Below are 23,044 nucleotides of genomic sequence, written 5' to 3' on the forward strand. Positions count from 1 at the left end.
GAACCCTCAGGACTATCTGACCTCACTGAACCCTTTAAGCCTCAGGCAGCACCATTCAGAAAGCAAAACGAGAAGATTATGTATCTCCTTAGTGCAACTTTGCTGTTTTGACGACACTAGGGGTGGGGGAACACCACAGGAAACCTCATGGTGTCAAAACTAGTTATTATAGGACTTGCAAGAAAAACAGCAACAGAAAAAGACCTCACAGAGAGGAAAAGGAAACACAGAGCCAAACGAAAATCCAATAGGCAGCAGACAACAGATGCTGTGGCAAGACAAACAGGTTACAGCAGTTACTAAATCTACTTATTGATTTAGTCAACTCACTGTCAACCAGATCTAGATTCTCACAACAAAGAAGGTTTTGCTTTCTGTAGGCTGCTTTAGTTAAATTAAGACATTGGTGATTCATGGATGAATGGCACTCTGGGCAAGCCCCTTTTTCTGTCACTACATCAGATAGATGCTCACTTCCCCCAACAAAGTTAGGTGTAGACTTATGCAGTTAAGGTAAAACCAGTTGAAAATTTTAAGGTTTGATATTAGAGATGTTTAAGTACTGTCTGGAGTGATTTAAAAAAAAACAAAAAAACAATGAAATAGTCATTTAAACTTGCATTGAAAAGTCATATCGTTCATGTGAAAAATCTCCCCTGAACTCTAAACAAATTATGAGTATAACATAATGATACGTTAGGAGTGGCTTTAAGAAGAGAAATAATTTTAAAAAATCAAATTAAAATTAATTATTACAATGTGCTATAAAGTTGTCTGTGAAGAAATCGTAGCATCACACGTTATTCTTGTTTTGACCAGGTTTCTGTCACGCTTTTGCATCTCTTTATGGGTTTCTTTTATTTGTTTCCTTTGTACGGCCATTGCTTTTATAAAAACCAGATGATGTCCTCAGCACAGACTTTCAAACAGGCCATTCATTAGTGAATGTGTTGCTTAGTCTCCGCAGTAAATGTTCCATACTTCTGCTATTTAGCCAAAGTCTGAATTGCTTTAAAACTCTTTCAAATGTCAGCATCCATCGCCATTATGGCCGCACTCATCTCCCCGAGCACCACTTCCACCCATCTCCCTGGATCTGGGAAGCATGGCTCAACCCATGCAGCATGTGCTCATGCAGAGATAAAGCTAAACATGGCTGATAGCTGGCACAGTACTCTGATACTTTGGAGGAAAAAGTTGTAATCCGGGTGTGCTGCACGCTGTCCCCTTGACATACGTTCAACACTCCATATCACACTCTACATTCAGCCTTTTGTCACCATCAGTCAAGCATTGCGACCACAGGTCAGTTCACTTCCGCGACCATTACCGGCACCTATCTGAATCTCTGGAAACACATCCTCACCTTCAGGCTCGTGCCTCCACAGAGAACAAGCAGTAAGAAACAAGAGGAGCGTGTTGCACAAAGCGAGGTCGTCTGGGACAGAACCAACACCAATGAGTCAGTGATATGGATGGGGAGGAAAAGTTCACATTAAGCAGTGCACAAGAGCTGATGGCTTGTGTTGAAATCCGTGACTCAGAACATCATTAACACACACACTATAACTGTTCAATCCATGCAAAGCAATCTTAGCTGCCTCATCTTTTCCAGCAGGGTTTGTTCTGGCGCTTGTTGTGCGATGTGTTCAGAAACTTGCAATTAACTGGACCTAATTGAGCCTGGAGTTCTTTGATGACAGAGTTAACAACAGGAAAAGTCAGTTGAATGCCACATCTATGCAACATTTGACAAAAGACTTGTGCTCAGAAAGTCTAATGAGGGTGTATTCAGGGGTTTGGGTTCCTTTTTTTTTTTTTTTTTTTTTAGCCCCCTGAAATAGATTAACCCCTTTAAGGATCCAGTAAAGGCTCACAGTATATAAAACGTCTTGTGAGAGTTGGCATAAGGTTTTGTTGGGTCTAGTATGTTGTAAAAAAATAAGAAAAATATGAGGGTCTGGCCAGTAGTCAGCAGATCAACCCATTTGATGAGAGCTCCAAGCAGAGGATGCAGAAAGGGAGGGGCAGAGGAAGAGGCAGAGGACAAGAGCTGATCTGTGTTGCAAGGGCTGATTATGCGTGTTACAGGGCCGGTTTCCTGGTTGTTGTGTTTGTGTTGGAGCGGGTGGCTCCAGGCAGATGTTGCAAATGAAGGAGGTGCTGTTGTGTGCTGACATAGTGGGGGAAAACAGTTCCTTAGGACAGTTGATTAGTGTTTGGTGTGAAGAAATTTTGACAGCAAAAAGCACACAAGATGTGGCTCATTCCTGAGCTTCATAACAACTTTGATTCTGTAGCTAAATGATGATCCAGAACAGGAAGCTGTAGTAGAGTCACTGGCTAAACTTTACATATCTCTCAAAATTTTTCTCTAATTTTGTAAGGAGAACTTTGCCCAATTTTATTGGTATATTTATTTGATTAACCAAAAAGAAGTGGCTCACTGCTCACACTTTTCAAAATTGCAAGTGATGAAAGGTGTGGCATACATTACCCCTGTAAAAACCCTCTGTGAATACATATTTTCTAACCTCGTACACCTAATTGGCTTTAGGTCTGGACTTTGACTAGGCTATTCTAACCGTGAAGAGGTTTTTGTTTTTTGTCTTCCGACTTAAATGTGAACATTTGTTCCAGTCTCAAGATTTTTACTGCATCTAAAAAATGTTCTTGATGTGGTGCTTGTGCATTGTGTACAGAAACTTGCAAGAGGATTGCTCTTCAAATAGTCCTACTTATTTTCCCATTAATTCAGACCAGCTTCCTTGTCTGTCACTTCCAAAGAAAAGAATATGTCATGGTGGTTATGTTGCAGCCTGGGTGATGTGCAGTGTTATTTATTAACCAAAAAAAACAAACAAACAAAAAAAAAAAAAAAAAATATATATATATATATATAAATATATATATATATATATATAGTTCAGCTTTTGACTCATCTGACCAGAGCACCGTCTTCAGCATTTGGAATTTTACCTATTTGTTTGTGGCTACCTGGAAACAGTTCTGTTTACGACTTTATATATTTCCTTTCCACTTCACAGCTATGGAATACATTGTGCTGTTGACAAAGTCAAAGGATTTGAACTCTTGCAAGGCATTGAAGCAATGGCAACACCAAAATCCCCCTCCAACTGTGTCCTCTGCTCACACACCAACAGTCCGTTCATTTGTCAATGTAAGCATATAAACACTGCCTCGACAGTCAAATTTTACATGACCTTTTACATTCTCTCTGCCATCTGTACACGACATTTGACACCTAAGAAAGTAATCACTCATTCCCATTAACACAGTATGTGCTGGTATACTGTGATGTACTGATATGTTTGATTATAAACCTTTAATAGGCCAAAATGGAAAACAATGAAAGGTGGGACATCAACTTCAATGAGATGCAACATTTATTTATTTTTTTTATTTATATACATATCCATGAACTTCTGTCCTGTGCAGTATTCCAAAACAATAAAACCAAATTTATAAGTAGCCCCATCTATCCTTTAAAAAACTTTCAGGAGTCAACCCCTTATCATCCATGTATTATGAAATACAGAGCTTATTTCAGTATGAGAAAATCAGAAAAAAACTGAAGCATAAACTACTTTAAGGGAGTTTCATTCAAGACATTAAAAGTTACATCATTGCGCAACGCAGAGGAAAGTTGTTTGCCAGGGATGTATCAGCTTAATTCCTCCCTCTTTTCTTTCCCTGTGACTGGTCGGTGCCTGTGTCAGTCAAGGGGGAGGGGTGCACCGCTAATTTCCACATGCCTGTATGTCAATTTAAGACTCAGACTGCGTTTTTAGTGTGTGGCTGACAGTAGCAGAGAACTCCAGCGTGCCTGCCTACATCCAGCAGAAACCCCCGGTGTTGGATTTTTGCTCGTTATCTGATCGGATGAGGCGCTTACTGGGACGCGCGTCTACCTGTGCACGCTGAATTTGATCTTTGTAGCCCTTTTGGATATTTCTGCCCCTCTAAAAAGGAAAACGCACACTTCTCAGTCCTATTTCGAGGTACCTTCGCTTTCGAAGTGAGGCAAAAAAACAAACTTTCCAGGAGCCCTGACAACTTTGGTCTAAATTTTGGCGAGTTCTTGTGCACAGAAGCGTTTCGATTTCACCACAGGAAACATGTTCGGCAAAAGCTCCGTTATGTTGCTGAGTCTCCTCGTTCTGGTGCGTGCGCTCCTGGCTCACGAGTGCACGCCATGTAACCTCCGGACATGTCCAGTCAAAGTCGCGCAAGGCTGCGAGGGTGGCCGGAGCGTGGCCAGGGATCCATGCGGGTGCTGCGACCACTGCACGCGGCTGGAGTGGGAGCCCTGCGGCGGCCAGGACTGGACGCACGGCTACTGCGCCCTGGGACTAACCTGCGCCTCTATCAACAGCACCGGAGCGGCCACTATGCCTGAAATTGGAGTGTGTAAACGTGAGTGAAACTAATTTTAAGTTTAAGCCTAGAAATTGGAGAAGGAAAAAAAAAATGTTTATGTTATTGCTAAACACCAGCTCCAAAGTTTGGCAGTGATCCATTGATTGTAAGCGGGTTGAAAGCATCACTATTCATGTGTCAGTCCAGCCCAGGCTGCAGTGACCATCTCCTGTTTACCCTTGTCTGGGGCAGTTTTTCATGTCTGAGGGGCTCTTGACTGCAGGAGAGGGGAGTCATGTTCGGCTTCATTCACTCTGAGCTCAGCAACATGACAATACATCAGCATAGACTTGGCACAAGGTCTTTGCTCTGCTGGCAGCAGGCACCGTCCCTTCTGCTCCAAAAACATTTGAGACAAGAGGAAAACACAGATATGACCATGTGAGTGTCATAACTAACCCAGGACCATGTAACATTCTTCATGATATGATAACCTTGAGTAAAACTAATGCAGTTAGGTCATCATTTTTAGGCAAGTATGTCAAACAAAAATAAAATTGCAACATGATATAATTAACCTAAAAACTCTTTTTTTTTTTTTACATGTCTTTGCTATTTTGTTTTTTAAATGATTCACTTACTTTACAAGCTCTCATTGGATAGAATGCTAAAATTATATTGCTTTTGCACTCATCATGGTGCAACACAGACATAAGGTGAAAATAGCTGGTCAGTTTGTCAGGCTATCTGCTCTGGTAGCCAGCCTGCATTTAAGCACAGCCCTTAACTTGCTAATGGGGTATTTAAAACAGTGTTGCTGAAATAAGAAAGCTAAATGGCACTTCTTTGATTTCGAAGCTACAACTGTTTGTGTTTTCAAACAGCTTAGATTGTCTTCCCTGTAAGCAGGGAAGAATATAGTAGTCTTCTTTTACTTAGCAAGAGGTGGGGAGGGGTAACTCTGTGTTACTATGTTCTTAGCGCCTGGGTTACTCTGGCACCTTCTCTGGCATGTCATTTAAAGTACTTGTGACTATTTAACTAGTATAAGAGACGTTTTTCGTAGTTTTGAAATCACAGCTGCTTTAAACCTTGATGAACCTTATTCCTGAGTCATGTCTGGCATTTTTAATCGGGAAAAACTTTGTGGTGTTACTTTCCTGTCTGTACTCAGTCCTCCAAGTGTGCCACTAAATGTCTGCAAACATGACTTCAGATGTTTTTTTTTTCTTTGCACTTGTTGAAATTCACAATGCTCCTCTGTTCTGGCTCCACCGAGGAGTCGGGCTGTTATGAGGTGCTCATTTTACGCACAATTTGAGTTACTTTCTCAACCTCAAATCAGCTTGTAATGCTATGAATGAAGTCTGAAGTGCTGGTCTTTCATTGAGGAACAAACAGCTCATGGACGGACCCCCTCCAGCTGCACCACCTGCAATCTGTCCAGCTGGTTTGTGGATGATTGAAGGGGACTGGCAGGTCTGTAGGAGAGAGTAAGCAGCTCTTAGTGGGTGTCAGGATCTCCTGACCCTTTCTCCTTCATCATCCTTCTGTAGGGTGGTCCAAGTTAGGGCTTTTTCATGGTTCTCTGCCCCCCAAACCCCATCCCTCCACCCCCCAGGTGTTCCCAGGAGATGCAGGTGCTGATTATGCTTAATATGCAGCCGTCTGGCGGACATCACCTTCTGCGTCTTAACAGCTTTGGAACAAACTGGAGACCTGACGGCTCCTCTGACTGAGTCATACTTCTTCGGCTGCTGCTGACCTCTTAAATCAGACAAATGTACTCATGCAGCCTTGATATCCCAGAGGGGTCTAGGTGGGGGTAAATCAACACCTCCCAGTGTGTTTTCAGGGGCCGTACTGAGACTGCTGGGGGCTTATCCCAGATTTTGCTCCCTGAAGCTTCGAAGGGCCTTATAGTGATTAGCCCTGCAATCAAGAGCGAGGGTAAATGTTTCCGCTTTTCTAAACCCCTGCTTTTGCTGTTACAAGTTGGATTTACCGGGTGGCCAAAACGTAGTCAGTGTGCAAGGTTAAAAATGACATGTCACACATGTTTGACTTGAACTAGAGATGCGTGGCCACTTGTTTTTGTTTTAAGCTCTTATCTAATGATATAGCTTTAAGTTCTTGAACAGTTGTAGTTAAACTGCATTGAGAGCATTTTCTCCAGGTCTCCATGCTATGCCTGGTTATTAAGTCATGTCTGCAAGAGAGAAGGAAGAGTTAAAAATGGTTTTACTCAACAAAATAGTTAAAGGCCTGTTTTTTTTTTTTAAATTTAAGTCAAAATTTACTGCAATTAGGAGCTGTCATTACTAAACAGCAGACGTTTTTAGGTTTGTGTTGCACCAGTGGCCTTTGTTCAACAAAATATTCTCTCTCTCCTGCTATTAACTTTTAACCTTCTATTAATATACAACATACACCACATTAGTGCTGTGTCTCTTCTTTGAGAATCTACTCTGTCTTCTCAAACTCTGTCAGTTGTGGCAAATGGCCACTTGTACTGAGTCAGGTCCTGCTGCAGGTTTGTTCCTGCTGAAGGGGAGAATTTCCTGTCTACTGTCCTCTTTTGCTCTGCTGTGAGAAAGGTTTGACTGACAAACACAACCACCAGGTCATGTCTGCATATTTCCAGTAAACAATAGTCAACCAACAGTTGCTCGGCGACTCTGTTGCTATATTTAGCAACATTTCAGACAAAAATAAATAAATAAATAGTATCAGTCCAAATTGGAATCGGCAGATCAGGCTTTTTAAAGATCAATAATCGGGGACTGGCCAAAAAACTGCAATTGGTGCACCTCTATTAGAAACTAAAAATCCAACATTCAAGCACCTGTTTCGAGAAGATGTTACCAAGCCTGTTCATCTGATCTTTCAGATAATGAATTATTCTGATGGTAGAAAATGTCCCTAGAAAATATTATGAGTGATTTGTTCCTCCCAAAACAAGTTTAAGCTTAAGCATACCATGTCACCGAATCCCTGTTTCACAGGGACGTTATGTCCACTTCACTCCATCGCATGCTTTCTACTTCTCCCTTCCTCTGGTATTATCTAACGTTTCAAAGACTTCCTTTTAAGCTCGCTATCAGCCTCGGGCCCTGTAGAGGTCAGTTTTCCCAACCTGGTCCTGGATGCCAAGTCAAGCAGTCTCAGTAGCTAAGAGAGGAATACCCCTGCAATGAAGCCTTATAGACTTTGGCAAGAGTCGTGCCAGACCGGAAAACAAATAGCCAGAAGGGACTATAACAGATTCGGGTTGAACAGAAGGGAACTTGAAACAAATAGGGCTCAGTGGGGGGTCAAACTAAAATTAGTGAAGACAATGCGTTCAGTGTCCAGCCTTTCATTGACTGTTTTGACTCCTACCACCTTACATACATGCCAGATTTAGCACCCCGCACAGACAAGCACTATCACCATCTCGAATGAAAATACCCTTGTGGGTGCAGGAAAGCCTCAGAATGAAAAAAATAAATAAAAAATGTGTGGATCATTTTAGGGTGAAGGGAAATTATTTCGACTAGGTTTATTGGGAAAGCAACTTGTGCTCTGCCAGTTCACCGGCCATCTGGGAGAACCATTAACAGAGTCGGCTGGCTCGGGTTAAAGGTAACATTACCTTCAACTCTGTCAGCTGGCCAGATTTCACTGTGGCACTTATGGCACAGGAGTCACCCACAAAGTTGGCTTCTGCTACAGTCACATTCATGCTGATTCACTTTAGCTTTTCTCTTTTTATAACAGCAAGAGACAGCTATGCTCTCAGGGAGACCTATCTGCTGTGGAATAATAAGATCCACATACAATGCCTTGTGAAACTATTAGAACAGCTTGAACTTTTTTATATTAAAGCCTTTTTAATAGCACCTGCTATTAAAAAGCAGGCATTTTAATGGGTTTTAATGCAATAGTGAAAACACAATTGAAATGGAGCTATTAGCGAAAGTTCAAGCTGGAAGACTCCGCCCCCTCCGTTCGCTCATGGCCGTCATGCTCATCTCTGACCTCAGCGCTGGACCTCACCCGGCGCGTCCAATCATCAGTCAAGCTCTGCATAAAAGGATCCACACCGAAGCCGTCAGCCGGTTCCCAGCTGCGTTCAACCCACCACCGTCCCTTCTCCACCCGCATCCTTCGGCTCTCCAGGATGGCACCCTTTCCTGACCTCCACCGCCAGTGTCGGGCCCCGGGGGAGAGCATCCCTAATCAGTTATCGGGATGTTCATCGAGTTCACATCAAATCTCAGCTCAGATCAGCTGCCGGGCCGAGCGCCAAAGAACTGTTATTCATTCCTGTCATTAAATCTTTTAATTGTTCCTTTTTCTCCATCTGAGTCTTTCCAGATTGGAAATAATGCATGGTTTTATAAATCTTTTACAAGCAAAAGTTTAAAAGTTGTGGCATAAATATGTACTTAGTCTTACAATTAGCCATGCACTTTACAAATCTGCCCATTATGAAAGTGCTTAAGAGAAAAGCCATTGTTGAAATAAACCCATGAAGACGTTCACTGTCAGTCTTCTTTTGTCGACATGCATAGAAGAAAACTAACAACACACTGAAAATAGAATCCCATCTGTAAAAACAAAATAGTGGTGGCAGCATCATGCTGTGGTGATGCTTTTTGTCAACTTTGAAATCAATGTATCATCTTCCTTCTACTCTACAATTCTATTCTACATCGTTTTGTTCTATCACTCATTGCAATAAAATATATTGACATTTGTGGTTGTAATATGGCAAAATGGAAAGCAAAAAAACTTTTCAAAGGCACTTTGTGTTTATATGCATGGTGTGTTTGTTTCCAGCAGATTTAGGCTACTTTTTTGTCTTTTAAGTCAGATAAGTATTTTATTCTTCAAATGCATTTTCTCTTTGTGTTGTGCTTTTTTGAAAGCAAGGAGTGCTTTAATGAATAACAGGCATACAGTTTGTCTCATCATGTTTATCCCCGTGGAGCTGTTATGTGCAGCAGTGAAGGATGGCAATATCGGGGTATATCTATGCATGTTTATTCATGCATGAAAGGTGAGGGAACACTGAGAGTAGTGTGTAAACTGAAGCCCTTTAATCCCAGGATCCTGCTGGATATTAATCTCCAACGTGACATTCCATCCATGCGTAAAGTTTTGTCCAAATGGGGAGTGTAAGCCAACTTGGGGTGAGGCACAATGAGAGACGCGGCTGCAGGCGGTTGTTAGTGTGAGTGACCACAGTTCAGAGGAGGTGTTGCTGCAGCCGCCAGAGACGCAGACCCTGGGAGGGCCCCATGCTGTGGAACAAAAGCAAACAAATGGGCTCAGTAGCTGTAGTAGTGTGGCACAAAGAGAAGGGAGGAGGGACTGGAGCCCAGAAATACAGTGGTCACTTCAGTCTTGTCTGTGCCAAAGTAGTGTCTTGCAACAAAGGGGTTGTAAACTGGACCAGTATTTCTAACTCTGTCCAGTGTTTCTTTGAATTCATAAAGTCAGTTTTAAATGGACAACTAGTCTAACACTTTGGTCTCTTTAATGTCTCCCGCAGTTCTTCCTGAACACCCAGATGCAGGCCTTGAGGATGAGCGCTGTCCTCTAATAAGGGGCTGCGACAAAGCGGGAGCTGAATGTGTGTGTGATGCTCGTTACTCCTGCTTGGGAACTTTTACCTACCCAGACCAAGAGACCTGCATGAAGGCCAGCAAGTCAGGTGCACCCTAATCTTCCCAATCTCTCTTTCTAACTTAAATAACAGAGCGAATAGATCAGACAGCAGTCTGTGAATTAGAGTGCAGAATGATCTCCAAAGATTTAAGCTAATCCGTAACAGATGTTGCTCTACGATGACTAAGGCTACTTACATTTCCTAGCGATGACACGAGTTCCGGCTTTCTGTGGTGGTTCCCCATTCACTTCTGAGCTCCGTCGGTGTGTGTGATTCATTGATGACTGTGATTTGTGTGTTTCAGAGGGTCGAAGGCACGAGCACAGGGAGAGACACAAAGAGAAATATGTGGGACCGTCTAATCCGACGTGCATGTTCTCTGGGTGCAACCTGACCGCTGACGGGTGCGTGTGTGAGTCTCAGAGCTGCCATCACCACTTCGCCTACATCAACCGGAGCCAGTGCCAGGAAGCAGCAGGTAACCCTCAAATAATCCGCTGCTGATGAACACATATTCACCCCACTCCACATTATTTTTTTTTTACTTTTTTTTTTTTAATGAAGTTACATTTTTTTGAAATGTAACTTCAGAGTTACATTTACAGTTAAATGTTTTTTCTTTAGAAGTACGAGCATGGATTTGCAAAGATGAACCTAAGACAATTACATTTCTCCTCTAGTAAACAAAGTCATTGTAACAATGGCAGGGAATTTCTCGTGTCACAGCTCATTATACACGGACTTGCAATCAAATCTTTGCGGGTTGTTTTTGCAAAATAGGTCAAAGTCAGTCACTTTAGACATAGAACATCTGTGAACATTACATTTTAAGTCTTGATTCAGATTGTCAATTGGATTTAATTCTGTAATTTGACAGGCCCTAAAACACACTTTGAGCTAAAGCATTTCACTGCAGCTCTTTTTGGTAAGTTTAGGGTTATTGTCATGGTTTTTGTCATGCAGAAAGTCTTTAATGTCGTCCCTTTACCCATCAACTCTCGCCCAGCTTTCCTTTTTCTGCTGAAGAAAATCAAGAGACATTATGCTGTGTTGTAATGTTCTAGTTTGGGTATACAGCTTTGTTAGTTATATGTGTTATTTTTCTTACAAGGGCTTCGAATTTAGGTCAATACAAGTTTATTTGAAAAGCACATTTCAGAAAAAAAGGCGGTTCAAAGTGCTCTTAACAAGCTAAATTTTGTGATCATCTGACTAAACCACATTTCCCATGTTTCCTTTGTCTCTTGTTCCCTATGTGTGGTTGGCCATACAATTCGGGCCTGCAGTTATGCCCTCTTTTCCCCCATTTCTTAAAAGTGAGCAATGCTCCATGAGTTGATTAAACTGTGCTTTAAACTTCTCCATAACTTTATTGCTGGCCTGTCTGGTGTGTTCCGTACGGGACTTTGTTTACTTGCTGATGTTCTCCAACAAACTTCTGAGAGCTTTGTAGTACGTCTGTATTTATACTGTGATTAAACTACATACAGGTGTAATCTACTTTGTAATCTACTTGCTATTTATGTGGTGTCTAAAGCGAAGCTGCGCTGGGCATCAAAGTAAAGTGGGCTGAATAAAAATGCAAGTTGACACTGTTAAGATTGGCCTCCACTTCTCAGTTATGTAGTACTTTGCTTTGGGATATCCCACAAATTTATGTCAATATAAATGCATGCAGGTTTTAACTGGTCAAAATATGGAAATCATGGAAGGAGTGTGAATAGTGTGAATCACTTTGAAACGAGAAAATACAAAAGTTTTTTTTGAAATTCAGTGTTGGAATCTTTTGATGCAGTGCAGTCTCATTAAGTTGCAGCTTGCTTCCTAGCTTCTTCTGTGCCACTGGTGAAAAGGTGAATCATCTGAACAGATCAAAGAAGGTGTGTTTACCTTCGCTTTTGGCATCCTCTAAGATTGGCACTTGTACGTGGAAAAGACTATTGGCAGAGCAAGGGTGTATTTAGTTTTCTAGTTTAGACAGTGACCTGTCTGCTAGATACGTAGCTGCTAAGTGTTGACTTCCTGCTGAGTGCCACTCACAGAACAGAACTGGCTCTTAACTTTGAAGAATAATAAATAAAACTAATCGCTGCTTGAAAACTGTGTTCAGATCTGAATAAAAATAATCAGGTCCCTATTAGAAAAATCTGAGATGAGAAGCAGCTCTTTTCTTGCAGCGAGCCATAAAGACACATTCAAGTTTATTTAGTCTTCAGCTAATAGGTGGGTTATTACAGACATTCTCGGTTCTGTTTGTCTTGAGCCGTTTATGCAGTAAATCCCACAGGAAGCGTGTTCATCAAGCATCATTTTGTGCACACGCATCCAACAGAATAACCTCTGCCTTATCTTAGAGTCTGAGCCGAGTGGATGACTGTCTGAGCTCACACCAAAACAACATTTTTCAGCAGCTTATGAGTATTCATAGCAGTGCACATCTACTGCTCTATGTGGCTCATTATTAAGCAGAAAATCAGGATGTGTGAATCTGTTAGGTACTAAAGCTTTTAATGCATTTGGGGCAACAGACAAATGTAAAGGTGCACTGACTTTATTAACTTTCTGTGTGTGTGTGTGTGCGTGTGTGCGTGCGTGCGTGCATGCGTGTGTGTGTGTGTGTAATGAGCCTACGTATATGGGCTTGAGAACTTGTATGTCTGTGTGTGTTTGAGCGAGATAATTATCTTGTTTGTCTTGATGTCGCAGCAGAGATTTTCTTTTGTCTGCCGTCACTGGCAGGACTTTCCTCTGCTAACAGAATGAGATTCTGTGGTCAGGATATACACTCCCAGTTGGCTCCATGGTGACTCCCTAAACCAGACCCTAGTATTATAAAATAATACACATAAAGAGCAGTGTTTGTATGCCCTGTTGACAAATACAGTCTAATCTCAAGGCACAGGAGCTGTACAGATAAAACATGTCTTTACAACAATGTGTTTATTTAAGAGAAAATAGAGGGACGCTATTATCACATTTAGTTTAGTTTTCTGGACAGCTCTTAACTATACAGATATCTGTATTGAAATTGCATCTTACAGTACAAAAGGTTATCACAGTTTGTAACATTAATCACATAGATAATTTCAAAAAATAATCTTGGGAACAAATGAACGGTAGAAACTTCAAGCTGTTTTTGTAACCGGGATGTAATTAGCTAAAGTTTGGTATTTCAACATGGGCGCCAATAAGGGTTTGCGCGGTTTGTTTTAACCAGCTTTAATTGGCTTTTAAAGAAAATTCCAAATCTCTCAGGAGCTGATTGTTTATGTTGAAATTAGTCAGATAACAGATTTCAGCTTCAGCAAATCATTAACTTTTTGTCATTTTTCCCACTTTGTGACTGAAAACTTACATTTCTTTTGTTCTGATTTTATTAACATAACAAACCAAACTATTTTATGCTTGACAGATGTAACATTCAGTAACAAAATCTAATTTAAGAAGTATGATAATGACAATGAAATCTTTAAAGCATAAACTGTACACGTACAACAGCATGAGATAATGCGAGATATGCTGTTCTTTTGCTTTTATGCTAACATTGGGAAACTTGAAAATCTTTTTCCAGCTGTGGCTTAGTCAAATAAATGCATCCGTAATGGGAAATTGAGGAAATACGACTATGAAAAGCAAAGTCACATCATGTGGATCGTGCAAAATTCAACAGAACTCGTAAAGGAATTTTAAACAAAAACTCTAAACTACTTACAAATGTTTGACTTGTAACGCAATTGTGAAATGTGAGGAAAACTACATCTTGTTTCAAACTTTTTTGCAAACATAAATCTGGAAAATAGGCATGACAAGGCAAATTTACTTGTACAAGTACATTTGCCTTTGTTACTTCAGCAACAGAGTAATTGAAGTGTTTTACATGATGAAAACATGAAACAGCAAACAAAAGAAAGTGGTGAAAAGCTGGAATACAGACCACAATTAATGATGTTCCATTAATCAAAGGCAGCTCGGTCCAAATGAATTGCTAGCCTTGATTTATTAAAGGAACTCGGTGTTTCAGCATTTTTGCGGTTTTGTGAAATCTTGTTCCAGATTAGAGGAACATCAGTTCAAGGAGCGTGATTACATTTGGAAGGCACTGAAAGTCCAATTGGTTTTAGTGTTCAAATTGTTGCTTCAACAACATGGCTCTGTGTTCATTCACTCAAAAGATGCTGTGATACAATTCGATAACGGGTGCTGTTGTCATCTGTTTGTGCACAATTAGGAGCAACATGGGGAGCCAGATGTCTTACCCAGATGTCTGAGAGGAAGGAGGATGCGATAACTGCAGCAGAGAAAGGACAGATGTAGGAGGATAGGAAATGGAAATAGACACAAACCATTTTGTGAAGGTATTTGTGTACAAGCCCCCGGCGGGTCATTGCTGGGCAGTGTTTGGTAGTTTTACTGTCAGGAGTAGTTTACAAATTTCCATTAAGATAAGGCCCCAGACTGCTATTCCCGAGAGATTCCTCTCGTGTTGTGGAGCCAGCGATCGCAGGTTGTGAATGTTCTGTTTATTCATGCAACATTTCAACATCACTTGATGCTAATATATAATCACAGTAGTGGTAGATGTAAACAATAGAAGCAGTCACTCCCTCTGCTTTGTCATTAGAAGTGTTGCCCAAAAAGTGGGTGAAATGGGGCAGTGTGCCTCCCAGACATCTGGTAGTTCACATGTGATTCATCAGTCGGGGAAGTGGCGCCCACTGCAATGTCCATGGCACCGACTGAACTTGCTCTCACAAATCCGCTAGCCTACGTCTGCCACCTCCGTCCTGCCTCGCTGTGCCCTTGTGAAAGGACTGTTATTTCTGCTTGGCTGCAGCCTCTTTGTGACCAAGCTATTACCGGCCAAGCTAGACCCACACCGGCTGGCGAGGGCACGAGACGTCTCAGTCCTGATTGTTTGTGTGCCGTCTGAGGAATCCGCGGCCTCATCTTTTCCCAGGGTTTATCTGCGAAATTATGTGCCTTGCAAAAAGCTTCTTCACATTTTGTAACCACACACTTCAGTGCACTTTATTGAGATTTTAGACGATAGGCCAGCACAAACCAGCGCGTAACAGAAATGGGAAGAAAAAAATGCATCACTTTCTTAATCTGTTTTACAAATGCAAATGCGCGTGGCATGCATTCGCATTTAGACCCACTGCGTCAATATGTTGCGACTAGACGTCCAGGTCTTCAGGATTTGGCTTTCAACATTTACGTTGAAATTTTGCCTGTTCTTCTTTATAAAATACCTGACGCTCAGTCATGTTTCACTGTGAGGATGGTGTATATTCCGTTCTATGTTAGATTCTCTCCTCACATAAGGTTTTGCAGCATGTTAGAAAAGCTCAGTTTTCCTCTAAGAGCACCTTCAATCACAGTGTTGTTGTGCCCTCTATATGTTATGCAAACTGCCTAGTTGCAATCCTTGTTTGGTTTGCAGTGGTTCTTGCTGATCAAAACAAACCTTCACAGAACAGAAGTATTTCTAGTGAATTTCGGTTAAACACAGATAGACGATGAGATTTATCTGTCAAAAAATGCATTTAATCATTTTTAGTTGGCTTCGCCGCACAGTCACATTTAGCTAATGTAAAACGCATGAGTCAGCAAATAAACATATGTAAATTGATACAGCTAAACTTTTATTTACATGTATCAGATTGAAGGGGTATGAGTAGAAATACATGTCAAGGATTTACATTTTTTTTTTTTTACATTTTTCTTTACAAAAAACTAAAAACTACAACATAAAATTCAAAATGAAATGTTGATATTTGCAATTACATCAACAAAGACTTTGGAAGAATCTCTTGAAAGGCACAGTATAAGATTAGAGTGATTCAAAATACGGAGAATCGCTTCTGTGTGGCTTCTGAGAGGAAAAGAAATTTCCCATTTTAGGCTTTCGGTCAATCTACTTTACTATCAGCTACTAACCAATACATGCAATTTTGAACTGAAAAGAGCAGCCAGGAAACCCACAATAACTCCAGTCTTTCTTTCATATTAATCTTTGCAATTATTAGTTTTGCTACTTTTATCACTACCTGGAACTCTCTATTTTGCAGCCAGAACCAACAACATTTTAAAAGTTCCCCAGCTGAACTTCAACCATTTCCTGTCGCTCTCTGACCAAAATCTTTTATCGTCATTATTTCCCCTTTTTCTCTGCAAGGAAAAAAGATCCCATAGCCAAAACATGCACCACATAACTGCCTCTTCCACAATTTATCAAACAGCTGTCTGCAAGCCAAGGCCTCTCGTAGAGTTGTTTTCTACATTTGCGACACATAAGGGTTTAGTCTGAAAAACAACACGTGACTGCTCTCGTGTGGCTCTCTTTTACTTTGTGTGCATCCTCAATGAGCAACGGTTTATGTTCTATTATATGATTTTAACAAGGGGACCAGCAAAAGGGGCTATTGTTTTAAAAAACTATTACTTTAATGCTGCACTAAAAGAACAATTCAAACTTTCCAATGTGGCTGATGCTTTACCCCCTGAAGGCAGCTGGATAGAGGAGTATGTCCTAAAAATATTGGGGTTGACCAGCCCTGAGCTCTTTACACTCCCTCCAGCAGCCTTGCCAAAGCTTTACCCCATGCATTTTGTGTCAGACACAACCTTACATGGGCTGCAACCGTCTGGCTGATTTGCTTGAAAACTCCTCATCCCTGGTTTAGTTATGTGCCATCTGACAGCAAGGAGCTTTTTCTAACGAATGTACTGCTACTAGGCACACACAGGTGTGAATCAATGGGAATATGTCAATGTTCATGTCTTTTTCATTCATTCATTCATTCATTCATTCATTCATTCATTCATTCATTCATTCATTCATTCATTCATTCATTCATTCATTCATTCATTCATTCATTTTTTTGTTAAAAGTAGTGGAGTTCCTGCTTCTTAAACATGCAGTTATTTTCCTGTTAAAAAAAATTACAAGCAGTTAGTATCTTGCCCACACAGCTCTCTGAACATCTTTGTTTGACATAGATCACAATAGATGATCCTGGGCACTTAAGAAAATGGATAGTGTGAAAGGCATCAAGCATTAATTGAGACAGCACAACACAGTGCAAATTTAGTTTATAGTAAAGTTCAAAATTGGCATGCCTACGAAAAAACATCTAATTCTTGTGACAGCTTTAGGGCACCCAAGAAAGTTCAGCAAATGCCAAGACTGTCTCCTCAGCAATGGAAGCATGCAGGTGTAACTGTTGCTACATGCACAGTAAAAAAAAAAAGCTGACCTAGTACCAAGAAGGGCAGACTCTTATCTCCAAGAAAAACTTTAAGGACAGAATAATATTTTTCAGTTAGTAGTATAATTGGACCGGGTAGAGGGATTTTCTCAAATAAAGTCCCTTATAGAGAGTTTAGGACATCTGGAGAAGGGACTGTTTGGAGAAGAAGAGGTAAACACTACCATGAAAACAGTGTCATGTCGACATGGAAGCACCATGAGATCATTTTGTTTAAGGGAGTGGGTTCTTTTACTATGTTGCCTAAAACACTGCCATTATTAACCCCTTAACTGTCACACTCGAACGCTTGCATGTTGCCCTTTGGGTCCATGAGGACACCGGTTTGCAGGTTTTATAGTGCGGGATCAAGAAATCCTCCAGGAGCAACTATACCCAACAAAATAGGAGCAATATGGAGATGAGCAATTGTTTGACCAGCACAACAGAGCAAAAGTGAAAACTAAGTTGCTTAGCAGAAACATCCTCAGATTTATTCCCCATTGAGAACATATGTATTGGGCCTGAAAGTATTTCTTATTAAACACCTTCATTACGTCAGAAATGTTTTATATTAAACTTCACTGCTCTATACAAACAACTGACAAAAAGATCTATTGCAACATTGAAACAATAAAGCTTATAAAGCACAAAACCTAGTCCGTAGAAAATTGATACTTGCATGAAATTAATCCAACATGTACAATTTCAAACAGTCAGAGAAAAACTTTGTGGCAGATCCTGTGCACTGAGAGGACTTTTTGAGATTTAAACTGGAAACCTTACTGGGTGTGAAGTGGCAATCCTTAGGAGTGGCACATTACTATTGGTTAAATAACTTCCACCAACAGGAGTCATTAAGGAAAGAAACGCAGAGATGCCAGCTTCTGGATGCATGCTCCCAGTTTCCTCCAGCCTCTAGTGGAGCTTTGAAGTCTTCAGTAAACTTTTACCTGATGACCCTGCCTCTGCCTTTTGCCCTGAATGCCTCCAAGACAGCTTCCTCTTACATGTACCAAAGTACAGGTTGAACAAAACAGACTTTCTCAGTCATAACCGTTGGTGGGCATGGGGCCATGCCCCCGCAACTTAATTTGAGAGACGGCCCGATGTGTCCCTTGTGGGGCAACTTTATAAAACCTGAGGACAGACCAGGAACCCACGGAAGGCAGCTGGACTGAGAGGGCTTTGTTCTCCATTGATTTGTTTCCAAAGTCAGTAGGTGAACAGAACTCACATTGTGCACTTTTTCCATGAGTAAACTCAGGCTGTCAACGGAGCCTCCTCTGCCCGGTTGAGTTGCTCTGCTTTGAGAAAAAGACTGAGCTCCTTGTACCCAGCATGAAGCTAAATAAGCCATTTAGAGTGAAGGATTTTTTCCTTCTTCAATGGACTGTGGAGATGCCAGAAACAAACTGTGTTTACATAAGAGATCAATCTGTGGTTGCAAGATAGCTTTCCACCCTTTCGAGATTTTCCCCCAAAAAAATAGAACAGCTGCTTAATATGCACATAGAAATGATCAAGCATACAAAATCTATTCATTTATGTTTGTGCAAGTTGGATTATTGCCACCTTTGTATTACAAAGATTCATTCTGTGGTCGCTGACTCACTAATTACAGCCATTTATGCATTGAGATAGAACACAAAGGCTGCAGCATAAAATCCATTTGCTGCTGACTCTTTCCAACCTCTGTGCCTGCCTATTGTGTTTAAAAATGTTCCAGCTAAAAAAAAAAATATTAATTAGACCTGCAAGGGTTGGAGCATTTCCACAGAAGGATACAATTCTGTTCATTTAAATGACAATGGCGTGTCTGCCAGCTGCTTTTCCCAGCGCTCTCTAACCCCGGCCATTATCGCGATTCAAAGAGTAATCAGCCTCCTCTGAGTCACACACAATACAGAGAAAGTGTTTTCCGTGGATTTTAAAAAGCTTGGAGTTTTCTTTCTAATGCAAAAGTGGTTCAACTGAGCAGCAGTGGACAGTGTTAGACTTTTTTTTTTTTATGTAGAACACCGGGCAATCAGCAGTTCCGAGTTTATTTAATTTCAGTCTAGAAAATTGGCCAAAAACCCTGGAAAGTGTTGTAGCCTCACGTTGATTCCGGGGGTTTCCCTCCTTTTTGCTATGACACCATTTAGTAGCTGAGTTTGTCAATGAGAGCTTTGTAGCTCTGTTCTCTGTTCCCAGGTTGCTTGAGCAAACAGTACAGTACAGATACTTCACACTCCTGCTGTATTCATCCAGAGCCAGAAAACCTGAGCGTTTTGCTTCTTCTCAATTTCAGCCGTCAGTTCCCTCCACCCACCAAATCAAAGGACCTCTTTACTTTGAGGTCAGGCAGGTAGCTGCATTGCCGGAGAGTAGACTATTTTTATTATTATTATTATTATTTTTTTTAAGGCTTTTGACATTTAACGAAGGATGAAAAGGTTTTGAGTCTCAAAATCACAATAAAAATGACTCACGTTTCTATAGTTAGGAAGTAATTTCAAAGAGATTCCAGAGTGACTGAATATTTCTCCGGCTGTTTGGAGCACAGGGTAATACAATGTGGCTAAAAGAAGTGAAGTAATTTTACATCATGTTCAAGAAAAACACCTTTGATGACTTTTCAACATTTCCATAACCACAGAGAGTTATGATGTGGAAACTAAAGAAGTCCCACTGATTATGCTTATGAAAGGGACAGTAATTATTCTTCGACATGACTTTTCAACAAATAAAGATTAAAAAGTTTCATATGAGAAATTTAAGACAAGTCAACTTGAAGGGATTCAATGTTGTACTAGAGGTTAATCAATCACTACACATTCACACCTTTCACAAAATACCATCTCAATGCAAAACATGTTGGAGCAGCACAAACTGCTTCTTTGTATTTTTTTACAAAGAAGTTAGAAAAATCATAAGAGGTTCCTGAGACACTTGGAAGCTGGTTGGGTATAATACCACTTTTCATCTAATACTGAAGGAGCAAAAACGGTTTCTGAATTGAAAAGGGTTAGGCTTATTTTGTCAGTATAGGTTTTTGATTAAATTGTAATTATTTGTGATTAATTAATTGCAATTAAAAACTACTTAATAACTACTGAAATGATTAACTACTACCAATAATAAAACTACAGACATACACTTAAAAAAAAATAAAAATACAAGGTATGTCATCAAGGTTTAGAAACCCCTAGTCATACAGTTTCTAGGGTCCTTCTCAAGGACATGCCAGAGAAAGTGACTTGAGTTTTCTTTGGCTGCATGCAGCATAGAGCAGCAAACCACTTGCTTACCTGTCTTTTGAGACACATCATAAAACACTGTTGTCTTAGGAAGGCCATCAACAAAACTTTGGAAACTTTACAGAACCACAACCCCAAGCAGTGTTACGCAACCTCGAGCCTGTTTAATTTCCTCTCCTCAAAAACCAGATGTATGCAAAGATTGTCAAGCATTTCTCATAACAAAATCGTAAACAGTTTGGTTTGACTTAGTGCAGTCATTTGTTCACATGTTTCTTCTGTCAATGTCATGTTTTTTTTTATTATTATTATTATTATTATTATTTTACACTGGAGGTGCAGGTCTGTGCTCATTGTTATCCACAATCACTGCTCATGGTGGCAAAAGTGGCTTTCGTGTTCCCAGTATTCGCAACAGGAAATGAGGAAAGACTGATTGGTTACAGTTGGAGCATCAATCTGCTTTCAACCTCTCTTTGTCCTGGTAACATTACAGTAATGGAGAGAACCAAAATAAGCACGTCCCTTTGGGTTAAGTAATGCCTTGTTTTGGAAGCATAAAACTGTTCTCAAGCAATATCTGAAAAAAGAGGGTGCTACTTTTATTTTCCTGAACAGGTTCCAAAATACACTACTGAGCCCCCCCCCCCCAGGGGCTCCCCCCCCCAACCCCCCCCCCCCACCCCCAAAAAGGCTATCAGAGCCATTATATTGTCTCTGCAGATGAATAGACAAACGCAGCCTGGTATGCTAAGTGAAGGAGAGTCTTTAAACTGCTATGAAGCAAAGCTCTGTTCAAGGTTGGCCACTATTAATGACTGGGTTTTAGAGCATGAGAAGCTGTTTGGATTGTGGGCAATACGAGCCAGGGAGCGCGGGATCAGAGTCGCGTCGACAGGATCTGTGGGGAGCCGTGTCATGTCCAGAGAGAGCTGCCTGTGCTCTCACTTTCCTGACAGGTTGCAGTAAAAGTCGCCATGGACTGAAGTAAGGATCTGATGACTGCGTGCAGAGTTCTGCAGCAGCACCTTTCTAAAGTGACTCAACTGACACTGCAAGCAGCCAGATTTGCACTCTCACATGGTGGAAGCAGTCTCCTCCTTTTCCTCTGCGAGAACAGTGTTTGCACTGTCAGAGCCCAGAGCTCCAGAAAATGGTAATATACACATTTATAATGTTAACATAAGTCATGTTTTTTTTTTTGTTGTTTTTGTTTTTCAGAGGAGCTCAGGTGTGCCGGGGTGACATGTCCTGCCCTGCAGGTGCCCTCTTGCCCCAAAGGGTCAGTCTTGACCAAGAGCTACACGCCCCCTGCAGGGTGCTGCCCCTCCATGCCGCCCCAGTGCACATGCGATTTCCGTGCCTGCAACAAAACCCACTGTCCAAGCGGCCAGCACGCTGTTCTGATCAGTCAGGCTAGCGGTCGGCCAGGAGACTGCTGTGACATATTTGAGTGCCAGAAAGGTAATTCCACTGAAGTACATACCACACACTTTGATTGCTCTCCTTCACAGAAGCAGTTGCACAGTTGGTGGGAGGTACTTCATTGATCTGGAGGTAATTATTCCCCCCTGCATGAGGCTTTCCCCTGCTGAATAGTAAAAAGGAAAGTTGCTGATTAGATTGGAACTGTTAGGAGTGCTGAGTCAATTTCCCCCCAGAGATTATAAGAAATAGTTCAGGATTTTCTAAGTAAGGTTCTGTTAGAAGAGTATAAGTAGCCAGTACCTTACCAGCTGTAGATAGCTCATTTTTCATGTTCATTTCGTACAACCTAGATTATACTGGGTATTTTAAACTAACGACCGGGGAAAAGAATAAACTGGACTTCCACCACTCAAATATCAAAAGGGGAGGCAGCGTGTCGGCAATAGTCCTTCTGTTGGAAACGCATTCTAAGAACAGAAGTTGCTGGAGAACAAAGCCTGTATGTGACATTCATTTTGCTCTCTGTAGTGGCCCACTTGGGTCCACTTGGAGTCTCAGTGGACATCACTGTGTAGTCCAGATTGTTTTGTGCTTGTTGACTGTGTATATGCAGAAAAAAGGGAGTCATATCATGTGCAAAAGAAGGAAAACAGCAATGTTGGTTTTTAAGAAATTTAGAGAGATCTTGGTGTTTCCCCCTTTTGGATCATTAATCGGAAAATCTGCTTTGCTATATTGATGAGAAATCACTTTTTTTTTTCAATTGTAATTTACATTTTCTTTTAATGTCTTCTAAATAGATAGTTCTGAATAACGTGCAAAGCAGACCACAATCGACTCCCACCACCCCCCATGAGGTTGCACTGAAAACTGAATAACACTAAATAAAACTCTGTGGTTGAACAGAACCAAAGTTGCTTGTTAAAGACATGCACAGCTTGTGAGTTTGAGCACAAAGGATTTTTTTATTTTGCTGCCTTAAAAGCAGGTTGATGTGAAAAGGAAAATACTAAGACAGTTTAAGTGGATTCTATTTTTTTTTTGGTTTTTACACTTTACTAACCCCAACTGTGCATCTTTGGTGCTGT

At 40.9% G+C, this 23,044-nt stretch overlaps 1 protein-coding gene across 2 annotated transcripts in view; it reads left to right on the forward strand.

Moving 5' to 3' along the window:
- Window positions 1-3,778: 3,778 nt before the first annotated feature.
- Window positions 3,779-23,044, forward strand: part of LOC106949429 (cysteine rich transmembrane BMP regulator 1 (chordin-like)) — a 41,744-nt gene continuing 22,478 nt past the window's right edge. The window contains exons 1-4 of one of the 2 annotated variants that reach the window (XM_015035658.1): window positions 3,779-4,437; window positions 9,920-10,081; window positions 10,341-10,514; window positions 21,750-21,992. In XM_015035658.1, coding sequence (XP_014891144.1) covers window positions 4,140-4,437; window positions 9,920-10,081; window positions 10,341-10,514; window positions 21,750-21,992 — 877 coding nt within the window. In that variant the 5' untranslated portion in view covers window positions 3,779-4,139. The remainder of the gene's footprint in view (window positions 4,438-9,919; window positions 10,082-10,340; window positions 10,515-21,749; window positions 21,993-23,044) is intronic. The other variant, XM_015035657.1, reaches the window with a different exon arrangement.

This window comes from Poecilia latipinna, unplaced genomic scaffold (assembly GCF_001443285.1).
Source record: "Poecilia latipinna isolate Pla-1442-1.1 unplaced genomic scaffold, P_latipinna-1.0 Scaffold343, whole genome shotgun sequence".
NCBI lineage: Eukaryota > Metazoa > Chordata > Actinopteri > Cyprinodontiformes > Poeciliidae > Poecilia > Poecilia latipinna.